Below are 20,788 nucleotides of genomic sequence, written 5' to 3' on the forward strand. Positions count from 1 at the left end.
AAACAACATCCAGAAGTCTTCTTTGTGAACCAAAAATACGCCCTCTAGACCAAACTTCTTAGTAAGAATACAAGATCCATCACAATCTCACCCAAACCTGCTTCTAGCTGCATTTCATGTTGTTCTTTTTCCATCCCTGGCTTCCAATGTGGGTGACCCTCTGGATTTACATGTCTCTTTGTTCAGTGCCATGCTCTTTCCTTTATGCCTTGATCCTAGGCACATACAATTTTCTTCATTCAAAAGACACTGCCAACACTTAATCTTTAAAATCAGATAATATCTTTTCTGGAGAAAAGGTAGTTGCTTCACTCCAGAGAGGGGATGTGGTCTAAAGAGCTGTGAGAGTACATATCTTCATGCTATTTTTCTCTGCCTCTTGCTCAGTGCCTGTCAACTGGTAGATGTTTGATAAATTTCTTTCAAGTGAATAGAGGAGACGCTAATTCACTCGTATGAGTTCTTGCCTGTTGATCTGAGGTCAATCACTCTTCTGACCTTATTGGGCTTTTCCAAAGTAAGCCTTTCCCCCTCAATCTAATAATAATAATAACTAATATTAATTGAGCATTTACTGTGTGCTAAATACAATGCAGTCTTAACATGAATCATTTCATCTAACCTCACAAGTTATCCTTCTTTACAGATGAGGAGCCTGAAGCTTAAGACACTAAGTAACTTGCTGCGGTTATAAATGAGGGAGCCAGGATTGAAGCAGGGCCTGTGTACTGCATCATTAAGCTATACTGCTAGCAACTAATCAACACCACCGGGCTCATGGCTATAGGCTCATTACTGGTGATACTGATCTCCGCTGAGAAGCTCTTCCACCTCTAGCCATGCAGCATCAGTCTCCCTACTGCTGGCGGTGAGGAGTGCTGAGCCTTTGTTTGTTTGTTTGTTTGTTTGTTGCAGAAAGGTGATTTTATTTAGGTAGAGAAAAGAGAAGGAAAAGGAGAAGAAGAGAAAGGAGCCTTTCATATTTATATAGGAAGCATGGCAGCAGACTTAGTGTTGGAACCTGCCACTGGAAATGTCCATAACAACACATTGGGGGCTTTCTTGGTGGGCCTTGGCATGGTAAGTGCAAGTTTTGTTATTCCTTATGGGTTCCGAAAAACAAGACCTTACCTGTTAGTGACTGGCTTCACGTCATGTACTTGGAAGAGCTGGCTTCACATGAGTCATAAAGATGCACTTTAATAATGTATTTAGAAGTTGTTGGCTAAAGTTCTAAGCCTGATTCTAATAGTACTTCCTCAATGAAGCTTTTTTTTAGCACTCCTTCAACTATAATTTTTTTTTACCACCCACTCAATTCCTCAGTATTGTATCTATCACTCTTTCATAGTTCTTTACTTTCCACACAGGGCTTAAGAGGATATTTGCTATAAAACATGGCAAACATTCAATTAAAAATGCAAATAGCTGCATCAAAATGCCGATTCATAAAATTTTTAGATCAGATAAGAAAAGACCAGTTTTTCTGGAAAAGACCATTGATCTTTGAGAGTTAAGAATACAGCTGTTTCCCAATTTAATTTCTCACTGGTGAATGGAATAGGAATGGTTTGGCAAATCTACAGGAAAGAGCATGTGTGCATTGTGCTTCTGGTTTTTCCAGATGTCAGTTGCTGAAGGTTTAAGGTGTGAGTCTGTGCATGTGTTTCTGAGGAGCAGTCCCTGTTCAAAGAGGCAGCGGGAAAACTGAGTGGGGTAACTCACATATGGATGCCGTGTGCATCAGTTTGTGTTTAATTCAAAGACAGACCTCATTTGATAGCAATCTTAGTATGTCATTCTAATGAATTAGAAAAAATGAGAAAATGGGATATGAATCCCCATCTGGATTCACGGGGATAGTATCAGAAAGATTTCCAGTGCCTGTGCAGACTGCTAGCAACATTTATTTAATACCTTCCCTGGGTGCTGTGTGCTTACATGAGAAGCCAAAGGTGTCTGTTAAGCCACGTAGGAACTGCAATCGGCTGGTTGATTCTCATTTGGAGAAAGCAGGCAAGTGGGCAGTGATTGAAGTGTCCAGCAGGTGGCTGGCATTCTCTGTCTATAAGTAACCCTGGTTCCTCTTCAGAGCCGCGGCTCAGCGGAGCTGCTGTTTGCTGGTGAAGCCCGTGACGTGCAAAGCACCCTGCCTATAGGATTTGAGGATTTCTCAGTGCAGTTTATTCCTACCCACTTTAAACATTCAGATTCTAAAAATCAGGAAAGACAGCAAATGCTGTGTGAAAATAGCAGGCCAAAAGTTCTTAGTAAAGTGCAGCCAGGGAGACTCAGACTAGAATGGGGGTAGAAAGAGCTGATGGAGAGTGGGTTTAATTCTAAGGTTTTTTGTTGCTAAGTATTTGCTGTGGTTAACTTATTGAATTTAGAGTTGTACTGCACTGGTCATGTGAAGGCCAGAGCGGCACCAGTGTCAAAATAGTGACAGACAGTTTTGAATATATAGTTAGTATATATGTACTCAGAGTATTTTTATTAAAGAAGACAAAGAGCCCAGCATAGATCTCATCTTCATCTTCACCTGGTTGCAAAATCAATAGTTAAGAAATAGCATCTAAGGGAACTTTTAGGTGGGGAAAAAATCTAGAGATGGCTCTAAATGACTGTTTCCTTCTAAACTTGGAAGTGGATCATTTCATGCACTGCAACATCTCCAATCACAGTGAGGATCTCCCCGTGAACGACGACTGGTCCCAGCCGGGGATCCTCTATGTCATCCCTGCAGTTTATGGGGTTATCATTCTGATAGGCCTCGTTGGCAACATCACTTTGATCAAGATCTTCCTTACAGTCAAGTCCATGCGAAATGTTCCAAACCTGTTTATTTCCAGTCTGGCTTTGGGAGACCTGCTCCTCCTGGTAACGTGTGCTCCAGTGGATGCCAGCAGGTACCTGGCTGACAGATGGCTGTTTGGCAGGATTGGCTGCAAACTGATCCCCTTTATCCAGCTTACCTCTGTTGGGGTGTCTGTCTTCACACTCACAGCGCTCTCAGCAGACAGGTAAGTACAGGCTGAAAGTTACATGCTCTCCAAGGGTGGTAGATGCCTCGGTAAACGAATTACCATGTTGGGACAGGGAGCTGTTTGCACAAGGGGAAGTTTTACTGAAACTCGAATTCCCATCCAGGCAGGTTTTGTTCTGGGGATGACTTCTTGAGTATAACATTGGTTTGAGAAAGAGAAGTGAGTGAATAATGGGGACAGAAGGAGACAAATGGGAAAAAAATATCTCTAAGCAGAAAACTGAGGTGGCTTTTCTGGGAACATATCTATTTAGCATTGCCTTTCCCTAACTTCTCCCTTTTTGCAAAATTAATTGACCAGTGAGAAAGACAATCATACCCAATAGAGTTTAAACCTCAGGCAAATATTTTTTAGAAGCAATTCAAAACCTTCAGAGAACAGGAAAGTTCCACCGCATTTCTTCAAAACATTCTTTCAGAAACAACCAAGAGGAGAAAATGAGCCTCATTTCTCTGAAATTCATTTTTCTCAGACAGTTTAACTTTTCCCACAGCTGATTTTGTATTTGACTCTCTGTGACAGAACAATCGTTTGCTGGTTTTTCTAAGTCTCTCTTAAATGAAATCAAGCATTATTTGAGTTTTTAAATTTTTCTGGAGAAAGCTCTATTCAAGATTGACTTCTAATTTTAATATCTTTATTGACATACTTCCATATACCATGTTTTTGGGACTTATTGTGGGGAGGAAGAGGGAGTTCACTACAGTTTTTTATTCTGTGAAATATGCATATTTGCAAACTGCATTTCTTGTGTGAGCACATTGCATAAAAGCTTACATTTATCAGTCTTAAAACTTTATATTCATTCTTTGAATATTTATCAAGTGTCTAGCATGTAAAAAGCACTTGCCTGAATTAACAAGTCAAGAAATAGCTGCAGGTTGTTCACACAAATTACTGAACATACTTTATGTACTTCTGTTCTATGGAAATTGGACATAGTAATGAATAGACTTTCAGATGCAGCATAGACCATACGGTGAAACAACCCAAAAAAACTGCTGCAATAAACCTGATTATAAGTGATTATATTCACTTGTAATCAAGTGTATGTTATGTGTTAAAGATACAGAAGGATTTGAGAGTGTTCCGGAAAAGACATAGACGCAGCTCTTGAAAGCTTATACTCTGAAGAAAATGTTTCGCATTTTAATACGTGTGGTGCTGGATTCTCATTTTATAGAGGAACAAACAGTTCTCAGGTGATCTGGCTTTGTTGAGTAATGGACAAATAAAGATAGTGTTATCGGTATTTGTAGACATGTGTTTATGCTTAGCTACCTGAAGCACACTGCCTGGCACATAACATTTTCAAAGACTGAAAAGTAATGGCCCAGAAGCAAGGTTTGCACATTGTACTGACTCAACAGAATTTCTCCATTCCCTCTATTCCCCTTTGGCTTGCTCCTACCCTGCACATCTGCCAACCAGATACCAATGAACACAGACAATTTCATATGTTGATTCAGGACTGGCAAACTCTGGAGCTGGCAGAAGGGCTGTGGCTTGTTACCAATGGCCGAGGGCACTTCAGGATGAGGGTAATTTTCTTAATGGGAAGGAGAAATTTTGGTTTCCGGGTTCGGGAATGCAGTGGTACAGATGGTGTTTACTCTCATCTTGAGGAGAAAAACAGAAAGGAAAGTGAGGGCATGGAACGTAAAGAGGCAGCTGCAGGGAACTCTTCTCTGGAGTTTCAAAGCAGACCAAGTTCACCATCAGCAAAAAGGGAAAGCTCTTTCAAAAGCCAGGTTGCACTCCTTCACAGCTCCAGTGTGTTCCCAGTAAGTTTATAGTTACTGCCTGTCCTTGCCAAGTTCAGAAATTACTAGAAGCTCCCATATTGCTAACTTTTTGTATTTTTCTAGGTCTTTAAAAAGCAGATGGATCGCCTGAATCACAGGTAGTGCATCTAACCAATTCCAATAGAAAGAATAGGTATTGAGGTAGTTAAATGATTAAGACTGTACTTTTCTATCCATCTCATTTTTAAAAGCAATGGGATTCTTATATCTCATGAGGTTGGAAGGGGGAATATAGATTCTATATTTTTTCTTCTCAACAAGCTGTAATCTATATACACGTAAACTGAACAAGTAACAGCTGAATATATTTTTACATATGTCTATTGAGCTGGATAACCAGATGGAGATGTAAAAGAGTTCCAACATCCCCCAGAGTTTCTCTTATGTCCTTTCCTAGTTAATACCCCCATACAGAGGCAATCACTATTCTGATTTCAATCACCATAGGTTATTTTTGCCAGTTCTTTAATCTCATATAAATGGAATCACATAGTAAGTACTCCTTTGTGTCTATCTTCTTATGCTTATCATTATCTCTGTGATATTCACCCATGTTGATAGGTGTAACAGTGGTTTGTTCTTTTAAATTGTGTGTGGTGTTCCATTGTATGAATATACTTTGGTTTATTTATTCATGTGAACACCGATGGAAACTGGGTTGTTTTGTTTGGGGATGATGATAACCTGCTCTGGACATTCTTATTCATGTCTTTGGGGGAATGTAAGTGTTTATTTCTCTTGAATATATGTCTGTCAGTAAAATTGCTGGGTCATAGGGGGCATATATTTACTAAATATTGTCAGTTTTCAAGGTGGTAGTCTGTATAGAGGTAGACTGGTGAAAGAGTGAATGAACCAGAAGACCTTCCAAACAAGATGATCACCAGAATCACAGGGGAACTTTAAAAACATACAGATTCCTAGGCCCTTTCCTAAATCTACTGAATCCAGGGTTCTGAGTCATGAGTGAGGCACCTATTGATAATCATCCATCCCTGCCCCCATACGTTGCCCAGCATTGCCAGTCCTCATTCCAGCTTCCCTTCTGTAGTTCTCCCCTTCACAGAATGAACTTGAATCTTTGTCAATGTGAAAAGAACATCAAGTTTCTAGAAAAGTTTATACTGGCATCACCAGCTCAAAGGGAGACTTCAAGACAGTTTCAGAAACCAGAATTCTGGGGATTTGCACAGCTGAGCAATTGCAAGTTTGCATTCAAGCACCTTCAATATTGATCCCCATCCTCCCTCTCCTCCCGTACTTTCTCTCCTTACACACACTGATATCCTCATATACGGTGATTGCACTGATGTGTTCCTGGCTCTGTTTCCTGTCTTATGCTGTGTCCCACCCACTCTCCAGAATGCTTTCTCCTTTCCTAAATACAAGACTGTATTTCTCATCCCATGTGGCGTATGGGCTTCGAATGAGCAACAAATCTGTGTTTTAGACATTTTCCTGCCATTACTACCCATATGAGAAAGTGGGACTAAGTCACTTAACTCGCCGATCTTACTTTAATCATCTATAAAATGATGAAGTTAAGCTAGGCAATTTCTATGGTCCCTTCAAGTTCTAAAATCTTAGGTGTTTTTTTTTGTTTTGTTTTTTTTCTGTCTTCTTGCCTGCCATTCAGAATCTGACTCAAGTCTCCTCCTTAAAACCCTAAGTTGGACCATTCTAGCCCAAATTTCCTGACCCTCTTGAAATATGAGACTTATTATCTGAGACATGAATTATCTTGTGACAACTTTTATGCTGCTGTTTTGAAATGTTTTTTTAATTTCTTTATTTTAGCCTTCATATATTTATTGCTTTACATTTTTGGGGAGATTATTAAGAATGTTGAGGGCAGAGGTTTTTAATATATTCTTAGATCTTCCATAATGCCCCACAAGTTTTCTTGTGCCAAATGGGTGATCAATAAATATTGACTAATTGAAATTATGTTTAGTTAATGCAAACTATTTTCCTCATTTTTATTCTTTATTCTACTTTTGAGGATTAACCTGAAAGCATACTCTTAAAAATAATGTATCAGCCAGGCACGGTGGCTCATGCCTGTAATCCCAGCACTTTGGGAGGCTGAAGTGAGTGGATCATCTGAGGTCAGAAGTTCGAGACCAGCCTGGATAACACAATGAAACCCCTGTCTCTACTAAAAATACAAAATTAGCCGAGCATGGTGGTGCATGCCTGTAATCCCAGCTACTCGGGAGGCTGAGGCAGGAGAATCACTTGAACCTGGGAGGCAAGTGAGCCAAGATTGTGCCACTGCACTCCAGCCTGGGTGACAGAGCAAGACTCAATCTCAAAAAAAAAAAAAAAAAAAGTATCACATAGTCACCTGCTTATCTGTTCTCTATTAAGCTCTCATTATCTGGGTAGATGAGAGAAAAACTATTTTTTGTGAGTCAGTAAATAGATTCAGGGGATAAATAGATGGGTGGTTGGATAGATAGATGGCTGACTGGCTGGTTTGGTGGGTTACATGTATGAGTGGACAGTAGGGTGGATAGATGGGTGAACAGTTGGATAGATAGTTTTTTTACATACTGTTCCTTGCTATTAGATGTCCACCTTTGTGCTAGATACCTCATTACTATGTAAATGAAATTTGAGACCTGAAATGGACCCTCAACAGAAAAACGGTGAGGGTGGTTTGTGTTTTCTTTTCCAGTAAGTGTAAGATTTAAAGTTAAACTTAATATTGACAACATGTGTAATGCCCAAGTTATATTAAACCTGCTTCAGTACTATTATTCGTTGTTATTTCTTACTAGAATGGGGCTGGGAGAATGAATTTTAAGGACAGATGGCTATGGCGGTTCGACTGTAACATGATTCTTCTTTGATTCTGTGGAAAGACTGGTTATAAGTTTCTTTGTCAGTTGGAATGTGGAAAGAAACAGGAAGGCGATATATTTTTGCAGACTTCTTGAAGTACAGATTCTTTGAATTTTCCGCAAGGAATGTATGTGATTGTAGCTTTCCCAACATCTAGAGCTGTATGATCTAACTTGGTAGCCACTAACCACATGTGGCTATTTAAATTTGCATTTAATTTAAGTGAAATGAAAAATTTCATTTCCTCCTCATACCAGCCACACATCAAGTGCTCAGTAGCCACATGTGGCTAGTGGCTACTCTATTGGACAATGCAGATACAGAACATTTCAGTCATTGCAGAGGGTTCTATTAGACAGTTTAGAAAGAGTTTGCTATATGCTTTGGGGTCCAGATTTCTTCCCCAGGATACACGTTTGCTCCTCTTTCTCACAGAGAGTATAAGGAATTGCTCAGATAGGCAAATATTAAATGCCTCTCAGCTGCACAGTCTCTTTCTGTCTGTGAAATATCTTCTATTGGAAGACATACATAAGTGAAGAGGGAAGAACTGAAGCAGCCCAATATCATCTGCAGTCACAGGCTTGGGGAATTTAGGCACCCCATTGATGAGGTTTTGAGACTTTCCGAAGTATATATGAGGGGTCAACTTTCCAAGTCTGCACTATGAACTTGATCCTTCCATTCTTTTTTTTGTAGGTCCTCTTCTAGCGGCTCATCTCTCTTTTATATCCTCCTGTCCCAAGACTTACCAGAACAAACACTGCTCTAGCCAGGCTTCTCATTGCCTCCCACATGTGCCATCAGACTTCTCCCCTCCCTAATTTCATTTTCCCTTCTCCAACGGCTGGGCCCTATTCTCTCCATCTACCCAAATCCGATCAGTCTTTCAAGGGATATTTCGTGTCTTTTTTCTTTTGTGAAGCATTCCCTGATCTTTTGCTTTCATTGATTTATTTCCCTTCCCAGAATATTTCTGCCTATATTGTTCATTATATGCGAAGTCTATCCTGACTTGTACTGCTAAGTCTTTGTTAGAGATGTGTTTTAAACTTCCTTAATCATATGGGGTGATCCATAGGGATCTGTGTCTTCTACAGTAGCCAGGCCCACTCTGCATTCAGTAAGAGTACAATAATTACATCTTCCTTGATGTTTGAGCAATGACAAAAGGATAAAGTCCAGCAGCTAGAAGTAAAAGTCATCTTAAAGTTCACACCTTTGTTTGACACAGAGACCAGAAGAGGTAATGGGATTGAACTTTGTCACAACAAATTCAGAATGGAGTCAGATTAGAAAGAACCGCTTCATCCTCATTCCATGTCTTAATTTCTTCAGGAGAACTGGAAAATTTTCTTCAGAAATCATCAAACACAGAGTCTGATTCCATTTCCCTTTTCTGGACAATGGGAACTACTACGCCAAAACCTACCCTTCTGAAGGGAAATACCCTGAGTGACTCTAGGGTAATCCCCTTCTAATGGGGTCACCCCAGTGATTCCAATGGCTCCTCTACCATTCTAGAGACCCAACTTCATTGATTGCAAGGAGATTGACCCCTTTCTCACAAGAGAAGACTTACTTAATTTCATTTCTTGTGAGGCATCCTTCTAGAAATGCTTTACAGGAAAGTCCCTCTGTTGGAACCAGTTTACATGAGCTGCCAGTTCATAACTTCTGTATGCTTTGATTTTCCTGAAACATATGCTGCCCCTCTCTGGAAGGAAACTCAACTCACGCCTTTCCACGGCAGTGGAACTACCACAGCTGCCAGCAGCTTCTGGGAATGATGAGAAGGCAGGTGCTGTGGAAGTGAGATTTCCCAGCAAGACTCTTTCAATTGGATCTCTGTGGGAGAGGAAAAGGGCAAAAAAGAACTTTGACCTTGTCTCTCACACATTATCTTTTAAAATGTTAGGCTTTTATGTGGCTAATTATCATTTCTGGCAACTTAATATGCAGAGAGGCAAAATGAAAGCACAAGCGTGAAACATAGAGTATACCCTGAAATGGCTCCCTGCTGAGGTTTTTTGAACTGTGTCTGTCAATAACATCCTTTGAAAATAGGCTAAATTTGCATTTTTGCACTTGTAAGTCCTCCTATATGTGGGGCTTGCATAATTAAAACACATGTTTTCAGAATAAAGGAAAAAATTTCTCCATTTCTTCTTTTTATCTCCTAGTAATAATAGAACAAGGGATTTTGAAGTTCATTTTACGTATTACACATCATTTCCTGAAGGAGGTCTTCCTTGGCCACTCGATCTGAAGAAGTAACCAACACTATCCCATAATCTAATTTCTTTATTTCAGGTCTACTGAGGTGCAGTTTATATACAATAAATTTTTTACATGTGTACGAATTTTGACAGACATACAGTCACATCACTACCACCACCAGCACAGGCAAGACAGAGAACATTTTCATCACCCCCAAATTATCTCATGCCCCTTTATAATCTCTCTCCTCTCTCCACCTACAGATCCTGGCAACCACTGATCTTTTCCAGAATGTCATGTGAATGACATCACATAGTATGTAGCTGTTTTAAGTCTGGCTTCTTTTAACTCACTTTTTTGCATGTATCAGTAATCCATTCCTTATTATTGCTGAGCAGTATTCCATTGCATGGATATACTACATTTTGTTTATCCATTCTCTAGTTAATGAGCATTAGGGTTGTTTTTGGTTTGGTGATTATGAATAAATCTGCCATAAACATTCTTGTGCAGTTTTTGTATGGATATATGTCTTCATTTGTCTTGGGTAAATATCATCCAGTATTATTTTCTTGAGAATTATTTTGTTCATTTGTTTGTTTATTGTCTGTCTGCCACCACTAGAATATAAGCTCCAAAAAAGTGGGAGCCCATCTCGTTCTTTGGCATATTCTCCGGCACTAGAACAGTTCCTAACCCATAGTAGTAGGTGCTTGATAAGCATTTGTTGAATTGCTGAATGAATGGATGCATGAAGAGAGGAATAAAGGAATGAATGAATTCTAGTAGGTCCTACTGAGTAAACCCGGAATACTGGTTTATGGTCTGTGAATCATATTGCTCATTTCCTTTCATGATTAACAGAGCGACTGCAAGAGAACAATGGTTCCAAGCCTAGATGACAAGAGTTTACCCAGATTTTATGGGGACTCTTGAGGTGGGAGCATTTTTAAAGAAAAACCAAATAAAATTACAACTACAAAATTAGGAAGAGAAGTGGATATTTAAAAACCTTTAGAAATCACATTAGATTTAGAAATATTAATAAATCACAAGTTTAAACAAGCTGGTAAAATTCACAAACATCATAAAATCCAGAAAAAGAACATATTATCTATTAAATAACTGCCTGACACACCTTTGTTATACTTGTTTTCTTAAATATTTGGCTTCATCCTCATTTGTCTCCTTTTAAAATGACATTATTTGGTAAAATCCCTTTCTATAGAGAAAACAGAAGGAGATCAGTCTTCTAGCACGGTTGATTTAAATTGGCTTTTTATTAATGAGAGATTAGAAAACCTTTCTTTTGTTATACTGAACCGAGCATAGAAAGTCAACACCAAGACAAAAGTATGCCAAATTGCAGGATCTTTATTGCCGGTGGCCACGGAGGACTTGAGTCTCTCCAACCCGTGGCCCCGAAAGGAGGGTGTCAAGACCTTTTATACCCGTAAAACCACCTTGGGAGTGAGGGTGAGGGGCGGAGTTGGGGGTGAGGGCCTTCAGACATTCCGAGGACTAGTGGATTCTGTAAATCACCTCCTGGGCGAAGATGAGGGTGAGGGGCTCCGGACATTCCGAGCACCAAGGAACTTTTGACATTCTGATTGTTACTTAAGTGGTTCACAAAAGTCAAGATAATCATTTGTTTACACATTGTCTGGGTAGGGTGGAAATTACAGTCCTTAATTACTTATTACAAGTCACAGGGGCCAAGATGGCATGGCTTTGGACTGCTTGCCTGTCACATTTGGGTTACAGAGAGCGGTTTCAACAGAAAGCCGAGGTATAGTTGAGGTATGCAGTTTTATGGGGCTTTTACCATGTCACACTTTCAGCTTCATATCTCATTATTGGCAATGTCATGTGTATGTTTAGGATTAACATCAAACTTGAAAAAGCCACTATCAAGTTTCTTTCTTATCTGGACTGTAAAAATCCCAAAGCATTTCAAATTTTCTTGTGCCTTGAGTAATCTTAAATACTTATTTAGCTGATGAGTCCTACTAACCTATTTATCATGGATGTCTTCACATTATGAGTTTTGTGTTATCTCTATCAATGCCAGTATTCTGTGAGTATGCACAACATCTGTGACTACACAAATATATTCGCTATTTGTAATTTGGCCACATGTTTCTGCTCTATAAACACAGACACTCATAAATTCAATTCTATTCATATATTTGGATTTAAATCTACCACCTTATTGTTTGATATTCACTGGTCTCACCTGTTTCATAATGTTTTTTTCCTCCCTTTCTTGCTTTCTTTTAAATTAGATATTTTAATTATTCTATTTTTCCCCTCTCCAAGTTGGTTAATTATACAAACTTTTTTCAATTTATTTTAGGGGCTACCCTAGAGTTTACAACAGCATGTATCCTTGATCTATTAGAAGCTACTATAAATTGAAACTTTCCTACTTCCTGGACAATGCAAAAATAATAGGACACTTTTAATTTAAAATTCCCTCTTGCCTTCTTTCTTTTCTTTTTTTGGTTATTGTGATTCTGTATTTTAATTCTCTCTAGATTTAAAAACCTACATTATTTTTATTGTTTGTACATACTTTACATATACTCAAATATTTACCTTTAGATTTAGATTTAGATTCCACTTATTTACCTTTTCTGTTGTTCTCCATTCCTTCCTGCGTCTCTGTGGCTTCATCTGAGATCACTCTACTTCTCCCCAAAGATCTTCCTTCAGTGTACACATTTTTTCCATCTTTGTTTGTCTGAAAGTGTCTTTGATTCATGTACTTTTTGGAGGCTATTTTCAGTGGGCATAGAATCCTAGATTGACAGTTCTTATCTTTCAGCACATTACAGTTGCCATTCATTGTCCTCTTACTGTATCTGACAGTCAGATGCCAGTTTTATTGTTGCTCCTTTAACAGTATTGATGTTTTTCTCTTGGACTAATTTTAAGATTTTTCTCTTTATTTTTGATTTTCAGCAGTATTGCTATGATGTGCTTAGGCATGGTTTCCTTTGTATTTCTGCTGCTTGGGGTTCATAGCATTTCTTAAATCTGTGGCCTAAAGATTTTAGTCAGTTTTGGAAAATTCTCAACCATTGCAACTTCAAATATTGCTTCTATCTCATTATTTCTTTCCTCTCCTTCAAATTGTACTGGCTACACATAAATAGAATAACTATGGGTTAACTTTAAGCCTTTTTTTTTTTTTTTTTTTTTTGGTGACTGAGTCTTGCTCTGTGGCCCAGGCTGGAGTGCAGTGGTACGATCTCAGCTCACCGCAATCTCCACCTCCCGGGTTCAAGTGATTCTCTTGCCTCAACCTCCTGAGTAGCTGAGATTATGGGCATGCGCCACCATGCCCAGCTAATTTTGTATTTCTAGTAGAGACAGGGTTTCTCCATGTTGGTCAGGCTGGTCTTGAACTCCTGACCTCAGGTGATTTGCCCACCTCTGCCTCCCAAAGTGCTGGGATTACAGGTGTGAGCCACCGTGCCCGGCCAACTTTAAGCTTTTAAGGTGTTTTCTCCTTTGGTTTTCTTTGCTGTTACTAAGGCAGGCAATTTCTTACTAGCGTCAGACTGCTGTTACCAAGAAGTATTTTAAGCACGATTTCATGTCACCATTTTGCCATGTCCCATAAATTTCCTACTCTCTTTTCTGTATTTGCCATCCTTTTTTGTCTCACTGTACTTCAGTCTGGCCATTTTCAGTTCTCTAATCCTTTCTTCAGCTGTGTCTAGGCAGATTCTGAAGCTTCCATTTAATTCTTCTTTTCAGTTATTATATATTGCATTTTCATTTTGTTCCATCTTGTAGTCTAATTTATTGAATTAGTCCGAATATATTTAAAATACCTTTCTGGTAACTCTAACATGTACAACCTCTGTAAATCTGTTTCTATTTATGTATAAAGAATTGTAGATAATTTGAGGCTCTAGATGGTATAATGTTCTTGAAGAGATTAGCTTTTACTTCTTGAAGGTAATTAGGAAGTGACATTACATCTGATGCAGTCAGGGATTGAACAGATTGGAGATTGGGTTTTGGTTTTCGTGAGAGTTGGTCTGTTTCTGGTTTTCCCCTGTCACTGAGGCTTACCCCTTTGGGCATCTCAACTAGAAACCTGCAGTGTTAACCTGGGCTTCTCTCCTTGGTGGGCCCTGGACTCTATTTATTTTCCCCCTTCATCCTAAAACTGCTGGAAGCTCAGCTCAGCTCAGCTGTCACTTTCTCTGCTACTGCTTGACATTTGGTTAAGGCCTTAAGGGGGAAATGATGCTGAATAACAACTTCATGTTTTTGCACATAATTTCTCTCCAGGATTTTGGACTCTCAAATCCCTATTACCTTGGTATTTCTCTGATGCTTTCAAATAAATTTTTCTAACTTTTCATCCCAAGACGGTTGGTCAGCAACAAACTAGTTTGCCATTATCAAAAAGAGAAAATCCTATACTACTATCTCCCTAAAGACCTGATCTGCTGCCCTTAAAACTACACGCATCCCAGTTTCTTTAAGGAGGCATTCAGAGCTACCTATTCAGGCCTGTGGCATCAACATTCACAGCCTCAAATTATCTCAGCAATTTTGAGTAAGAGAAGTGAGTTCTGGCTAACGTCAAAGTGAGTAAGTCAGGAATCTCAACTGATGCCTGCAGCAGTGGGCATTGCCAAGCATGTAGGTACATTAAAGCCTCTGGGATCTTTAAACTAAGCCAGGACTCTTAGCCCCAATAAGCAGGAGCTACAGATGACATTTCACTATTCAGTGATTGCTAACAGCTAAAATTTCATGGGAAGGAAAGAGCCAGAATGTTCCTAAGGTACATTTCTTTAAACTTCACATCTTTAAAACTTTTTCTTTCTTTGTCTTCTTTCTCTTTTTTAATATTGTTTTTGTATTGTACTCAGACCAGCTGGCCAGTGGTGATAGCTAAAGGTTACATGAGAAAGAAATAGGGGGAAAATGCAAAATTTGTCTCATAAAGAATTTATTTTCCAATGTGAGGAGAATTTACTGTGACAATAATGTGTCTGTGTGGCTCACTTCTTTCTTCATGCTATCTACATATAAATAGAATAACTACAGGTCAACTTTAAGCTTTTCAACGTTTCTTCTTTCCCTTTGGTGGTGGTGATTTTTTAATTAAGTTGGGCTACTTCATGCTAGCCACAGGCCTCTGTTATGAGAAATCTTTAAATACAATCTTAAAACAATAGAAAATTACGTAAAAAACAAAATCACAGTAGTTACCCGGTGAGTATGTATGGGAAGTACTTATTTCTTTTTAAATAAATGGTGATCAAAACAGATTTCTAAGAATTTCATTATTATCTTTTCTTCTCCCTTGACACTTTAGGTGATTGCAAACATCATAGAAAAACAGGAAAATCAGAATTTGGCACTGTTTCTTTTCTAGATTGTGAACAGAAGTGAAATTGAAGGTTAAAATGATGATTTAAGGACTACATGTACTGTGGGATGAAGACAAGTACAGTCAATATTTAGTTTTAAGTATTCTTTACTTGTGCTTTAAAAAGACCCGAACATCTAAAGTGCTATAGGTAAACATAAAAATCTCTGCTGACTTGGGTATCAAGAAACCCAGGTCTAGTCTTGGATCTCAGCTAACTAGCTGTGGGACCTCTCTGGGCCTCAGTCTCTGGTCTCAGTCTCCTCTTCTATGACCTCTAAGTTTTATATTCCATAGTTACATATGAAGCAGGTTTGTAATTAGACATAGACTCATTTGTCTGTACCATGATAGCAGCACTTTATATGTTGACCTAGCAGCATCTTTTCTAAGAGTTCTTCATAAAAGCAGATGTAAATATTCTTATATGGTTTGTTAAGGACTTTTCCTAAATGTATCTTGCTTCCCCAGTTAGATTTCAAATTCTCAATGGCCAGGGACTTTTATATCCATAGTGCCAAGTGGAGCCTGAGATGCCAAATTAGTACTTAAATATGCTGTTAGAATAAGCATCCTGAGTGATGAGTGCTTAGTACTGAAAGAGCAAGGACAGGGGTCAGTAGCCTATTGTCTTCATTATCACAAATTAATAAGTCTAACAGGTGGTGCTGTGTGAGATGGAAAATGAGCTTACCTCTGTTTAAAGTACAAACCAACAGCCTTGGTGTGGACAGGCAGAGAACAACAGAAACGATAAAACTTTTGGCAAACTTTGCCTGTAACATTTTAGGCTTTGTGGACGATACAGTCTCCATTGCAATTCTGGAATCAGGATTCACTCAGTCTCCTCAATTCTACCCTTGTAGGGTGAAATCTGCCACAGACAATGTGTAAGCAAATAGACATGGTGATGATACAATAAGGCATTATTTCTGTACCTTGAACTTTGAATTTTATGAGATTTTTACATCTCAAAATATTCTTCTTTTGATTTTTTTCTCAACCATTTAAAATGCAAAAACCATTCTTAGCTCACGGGCCATATAAAAACAGGCAGTGGACCAGACTTGGTCAATGGGCCTTAGTTTACTGCCCCTGATATAGAGTGTGCATGCTTTCTGGGGTGGTTATTTAGCAGTAAGAATTTCCTGTTTGATTGGAGTGGGACCTAGGGGAATCCATGACCCCTTTTCAGTTAGCCAGGACAGACTTCCTAAGGAATATTACAAAGAAGAGACATAGATCTGTGTGATGTTTCAGGGTTTTGAGGCATTGTCATATCATGAACAGTAACTTTTTAGATCATTTGGAATCATTATTATCTCTGTTTTTAGATGGTGAGATGAGGGTTCTACATCACATGATTAGAAAACAGTAAAATTGAGAATCAAACCAAAGTCTTTAAGCCAACTGTTTTTTCCAGCATGACCTGGGTCCTGTGTGATGCTAATAGCTGTTCAAATGAAATAAATGAGAGAGTTTTAAATGGAGGTTTAGCTGGATTCCAATTTCCATGGGTTGCAGACATGATGGCAGGGCCTGGTAAATTGTTCACTGGGGAAATAAAGGTGTAAATAGATGCTTTTCACCACCTCCTTTTAATGTTTCTCCCTCATTCAAAGTGCTGCTTTCTCTAAGGTCTTTTCATTATAGGCTCAAGTGAACGAGTTGCTTCAAAATTGTTAAAGAGAGGAATTGAGTTTGGGAGAATCACTTCTTTGGTGGAGTAAGTCAGGCTAATAAGCTGGTATCCAGAGCGATTTTTGGGTAAGAGGGCTTGAGAGGAGTGTGTGTGGCTAGGAGCATGGCAGGGGAGGAGTGGGTTGTCTTGAGCATCTTGAACCCATTTCCTTATCTGAAAGTAAGCCATTACAGGCCAGACAAATTCATCTAGTTCTTGATTTTTAGTTATTATTATTTATTTATTTCATAAATAAAGTAGGCAGAAAATGAACAAGACCTAGAACCTACTCTTAAGAAATTCATACTCCTGTTACTCAGGGTACATCAACCTTCTTAATTTCAGAAATGGGATGAGCAAAAATGTCACCAAGTGTCCAGGGTTTATGCTTTGTTTGAACTCTTATGTACCTAGTACAGGACCATGCAAAAGTAGCTGCCTAAGATATGCTTTGTATTTGTATTTGTATATGCTAGAGATGTTACTTTTTGGGAAGTAGAGGGTGCTTTGTGTCATTTAATCATGATGTGTTGCACTGAAGCTAATTGTAGGAAGAACCTGTGAAAGCAGGGACGTTGCCCTCTAGCAAGCGCCAGGGTTCTTTGAAAAGTCATGGTGCCCAGAAGCATGTGCAGAGCACTGCCTGTTGGCTCAAAGGGTATTACGCATCTGTGTGAAACTGGGAGATGTGTATGCTATAGATCATTAAGAAAAGATACAGAATTGTATGCTCTCAATTCTGTACAAAAGACAAAAGGAAAAAATTGGAAGGAAATAAAACATGACATGCAAAACTTACAGATGATTGTTTTTAGAATTCTCTACTGTCTAAGTTTTTACAATAAGCTTTTTGTAGTTTGATAATAACTTTTTAAGATGAAAAATGTCCTTCAGAATAGCTAAATGCCTCTTAATAACCTTCCTTATTGATACTTTTGATGACTCAAAGCAACTATTTCAATTAGTTTTTGTTTGTTTTTTGAGACGGAGTCTCACTCTGTCACCGAGGCTGGAGTTCAGTGGCACAGTCTCAGCTAACTGCAACCTCTGCTTCCCAGGCTCAAGCGAGTCTCCTCTGTCAGCCTCCTGAGTAGCTGGGACCACAGGTGCCTGCCACCACGCCCAGCTAAAGTTTTTTGTATTTTTTTAGTAGAGATGAGGTTTCACCATGTTGGCCAAGCTGGTCTCAAACTCCTGACCTTGTGATCCCCCACCTCAGCCTCCCAAAGTGCTGGGATTACAGGTGTGAGCCACTGCGCCCGGCCTCAAAGCAACTATTTCAGTTATTTCTTAAGATACCTCTGAAGTTGCGTGATAACAAGCTTAAGAACTATTTCATCTTTCTTCTGTTTCTTCCTTTCTTGCTGTTTCTTTTTTTTCTTCTTAAAATTGTATTGGGGTAAAATATACATAACAGAATTTGGCATTTTAACCATTTTTAAGTGTTCAGTTCAGTGGCAGTAAATACATTCACAGTGTCATGCAACTATCACCATTGTCCATCTCCAGAACTTTCTTCGTCTTTCGAAACTGAAGCTCTATGCCCATTAAGCAGTAGCTCCCCTTATTTTTGTCATTTTCTTTTGTTTGCTTTCTTTTGTTTTATTTATTAATTTTGGGGGGATCACATTTAGTACAGCACTGTTATTCATAGTGGGGAGACATTCAAAAGCATTAAGTTTGAAGAGATGTCTGAGTTTGAGCTATGTGACTTGGGGCGAACCACTTTATAAGCTTCAGTTTCCTGATCTTTAAAATGGGGAGAGGAGCATCTACTTTTAATGTATCACAGGACTGTTGTAATTTTTGTAATGATGTAATTAAGTAATATGTGTTGACGTCTTTATGACATCTTAGAATTCCTAGTCAAAAGAGTGAGTGCACCATTAGCATGACCGCTATTTTTTTTTCCCATTTATTTATTTTATTGCATTTTAGGTTTTGGGGTACATGTGAAGAACATGCAAAATTGTTGCATAGGTACACACGTGGCAGTGTGATTTGCTGCCTTCCTCCCCATCACCTACATCTGGCATGTCTCCCCTTGCTATCTCTCCCCAGCTTCCCACCCCCCACCGTCCCTCCCCCATTTCCCCCCAACTGACCCCAGTGTGTAGTGCTCCCCTCCCTGTGTCCATGTGTTCTCATTGTTCAACACCCGCCTATGAGTGAGAACATGTGGTGTTTGATCTTCTGCTCTTCTGTCAGTTTGCTGAGAATGATGGTTTCCAGGTTCATCCATGTCCCTACAAAGGACCCAAACTCATCATTTTTGATGGCTGCATAATATTCCATGGTGTATATGTGCCACATTTTCCCTATCCAGTCTATCGTCGATGGGCATTTGGGTTGGTTCCAGGAGCATGACCACTATTTATGTTCATAAGGGAACCAAGAGGTTGTTGCATAAACCTTGACCAGTTGACATTCTGGTGGACTGTCTTTCCTTTTCGGTAAATACAATAATAACGTTTTTTTTTTTTTTTTTTTTTTTTTTTTTAATCAAGCTTGTCCAACCTGCAGCCTATGGACCACATGTGGCTCAGGATGGCTTTGAATATGGCCCAACACAAATCCATAAAGTTTCTTAAAACATTATGCGATTTTTTTGCTATTTTTGTTTTTTAGCTCATCCGTTATCATTAGTGTATTTTATATGTGGCCCAAGACAATTCTTCTTCCAGTGTGGCCCAGGGAAACTACAAGATTGGGCACCCCCGATTTAAATAATGCTGTTTTTCAAAGTGGGTTTGAAAAATTTAGCTCATTTAACTCCTCATCATAGTAAGTAAGGTTGGTATCTTTAGTTCTGTTTTGCAGATGAAGAAAATGGAGGCATGAAAATCTTGCAGTTTAAGGTATGGACTCAGGAGCTAGATGCTTTCTTTTTAAACCTTAGCTCTTCCACTTGCTAGCTGTGTGACCATGTTACTTAACCTCTCAGTGCCTTCATTTTTTCATGTGTTAAAAAAAAAAAAGATGACAATAGTAATACCTATCTTCTAGTATTGTTCTGTAGAAGCATAGGGAAAGCTTCCTCTAATTTTTGAAAAGTGTTGAGAACTTTGTGCTAGGCACACAGTGAGTACTATGTAAGTTTTTGGTAAATAACAAAAAATAAAAAGAAACTGAGACAACATGCTCTTACAAAAATAGGTAATCATAGTGGGACTAGAGTGCAGGGCTCCCGATCTTCATCTGTTCCCTCTCTCCTTGTCTTGGGCTCCTGCGCCATATGGTGATGCCTCCCGAGCACTGCCAGGATCAACCTCCTGGGCCAGTGGTCCCAGTAAGCTGTAAAGTTGGGTCACCATTTCGCCATTTATAAAACCTCTCCCAAACATTTATTTAAATCTGTCTAGTGCTGTTAAATTTTTATAATTAGACACAGTGACTCATATGCCATGATGGTATTTTTGAGCTGTAATGATTCTTATTTTGGAAAAAAAATGATAGTGCATTTTATTATGATAATTTAGAAATTCCATTTTTATCCTTAATGATTTGAAATATATTTAAAAACTGAAAATTATCTTGGATATTTCATTTTCTATATATATGTTTGATAAACTGATCAGATCAGGAGAAAAAATGTACATAGTAGTGGTGTCCATATCCCCTGGCACACCTCTGAGGTCACTTACAGACCTGGGCTTCCTGTGTTTCTCTGATCAAGGGTAATCTCTGGCCAAGGAAAGGTTTGGGGCAGGCTGAAGTGCCCTGGAATTACCACCCCCAGACAATTCTCAACCAGAGATGAGAGTTGGTGACTAAACACCCCACTCTC

General features: G+C 38.9%; 1 protein-coding gene across 1 annotated transcript in view; it reads left to right on the forward strand.

Annotated features, from left to right (window-relative positions):
• Positions 1-264: 264 nt before the first annotated feature.
• Positions 265-20,788, forward strand: part of GRPR (gastrin releasing peptide receptor) — a 34,033-nt gene continuing 13,509 nt past the window's right edge. Inside the window, exon 1 of the mRNA XM_032285977.1 lies at positions 265-3,023. Coding sequence (XP_032141868.1) covers positions 2,611-3,023 — 413 coding nt within the window. The 5' untranslated portion in view covers positions 265-2,610. The remainder of the gene's footprint in view (positions 3,024-20,788) is intronic.

The sequence above is a fragment of the Sapajus apella genome, unplaced genomic scaffold (assembly GCF_009761245.1).
Source record: "Sapajus apella isolate SASKATOON/1434 unplaced genomic scaffold, GSC_monkey_1.0 scaffold17, whole genome shotgun sequence".
NCBI lineage: Eukaryota > Metazoa > Chordata > Mammalia > Primates > Cebidae > Sapajus > Sapajus apella.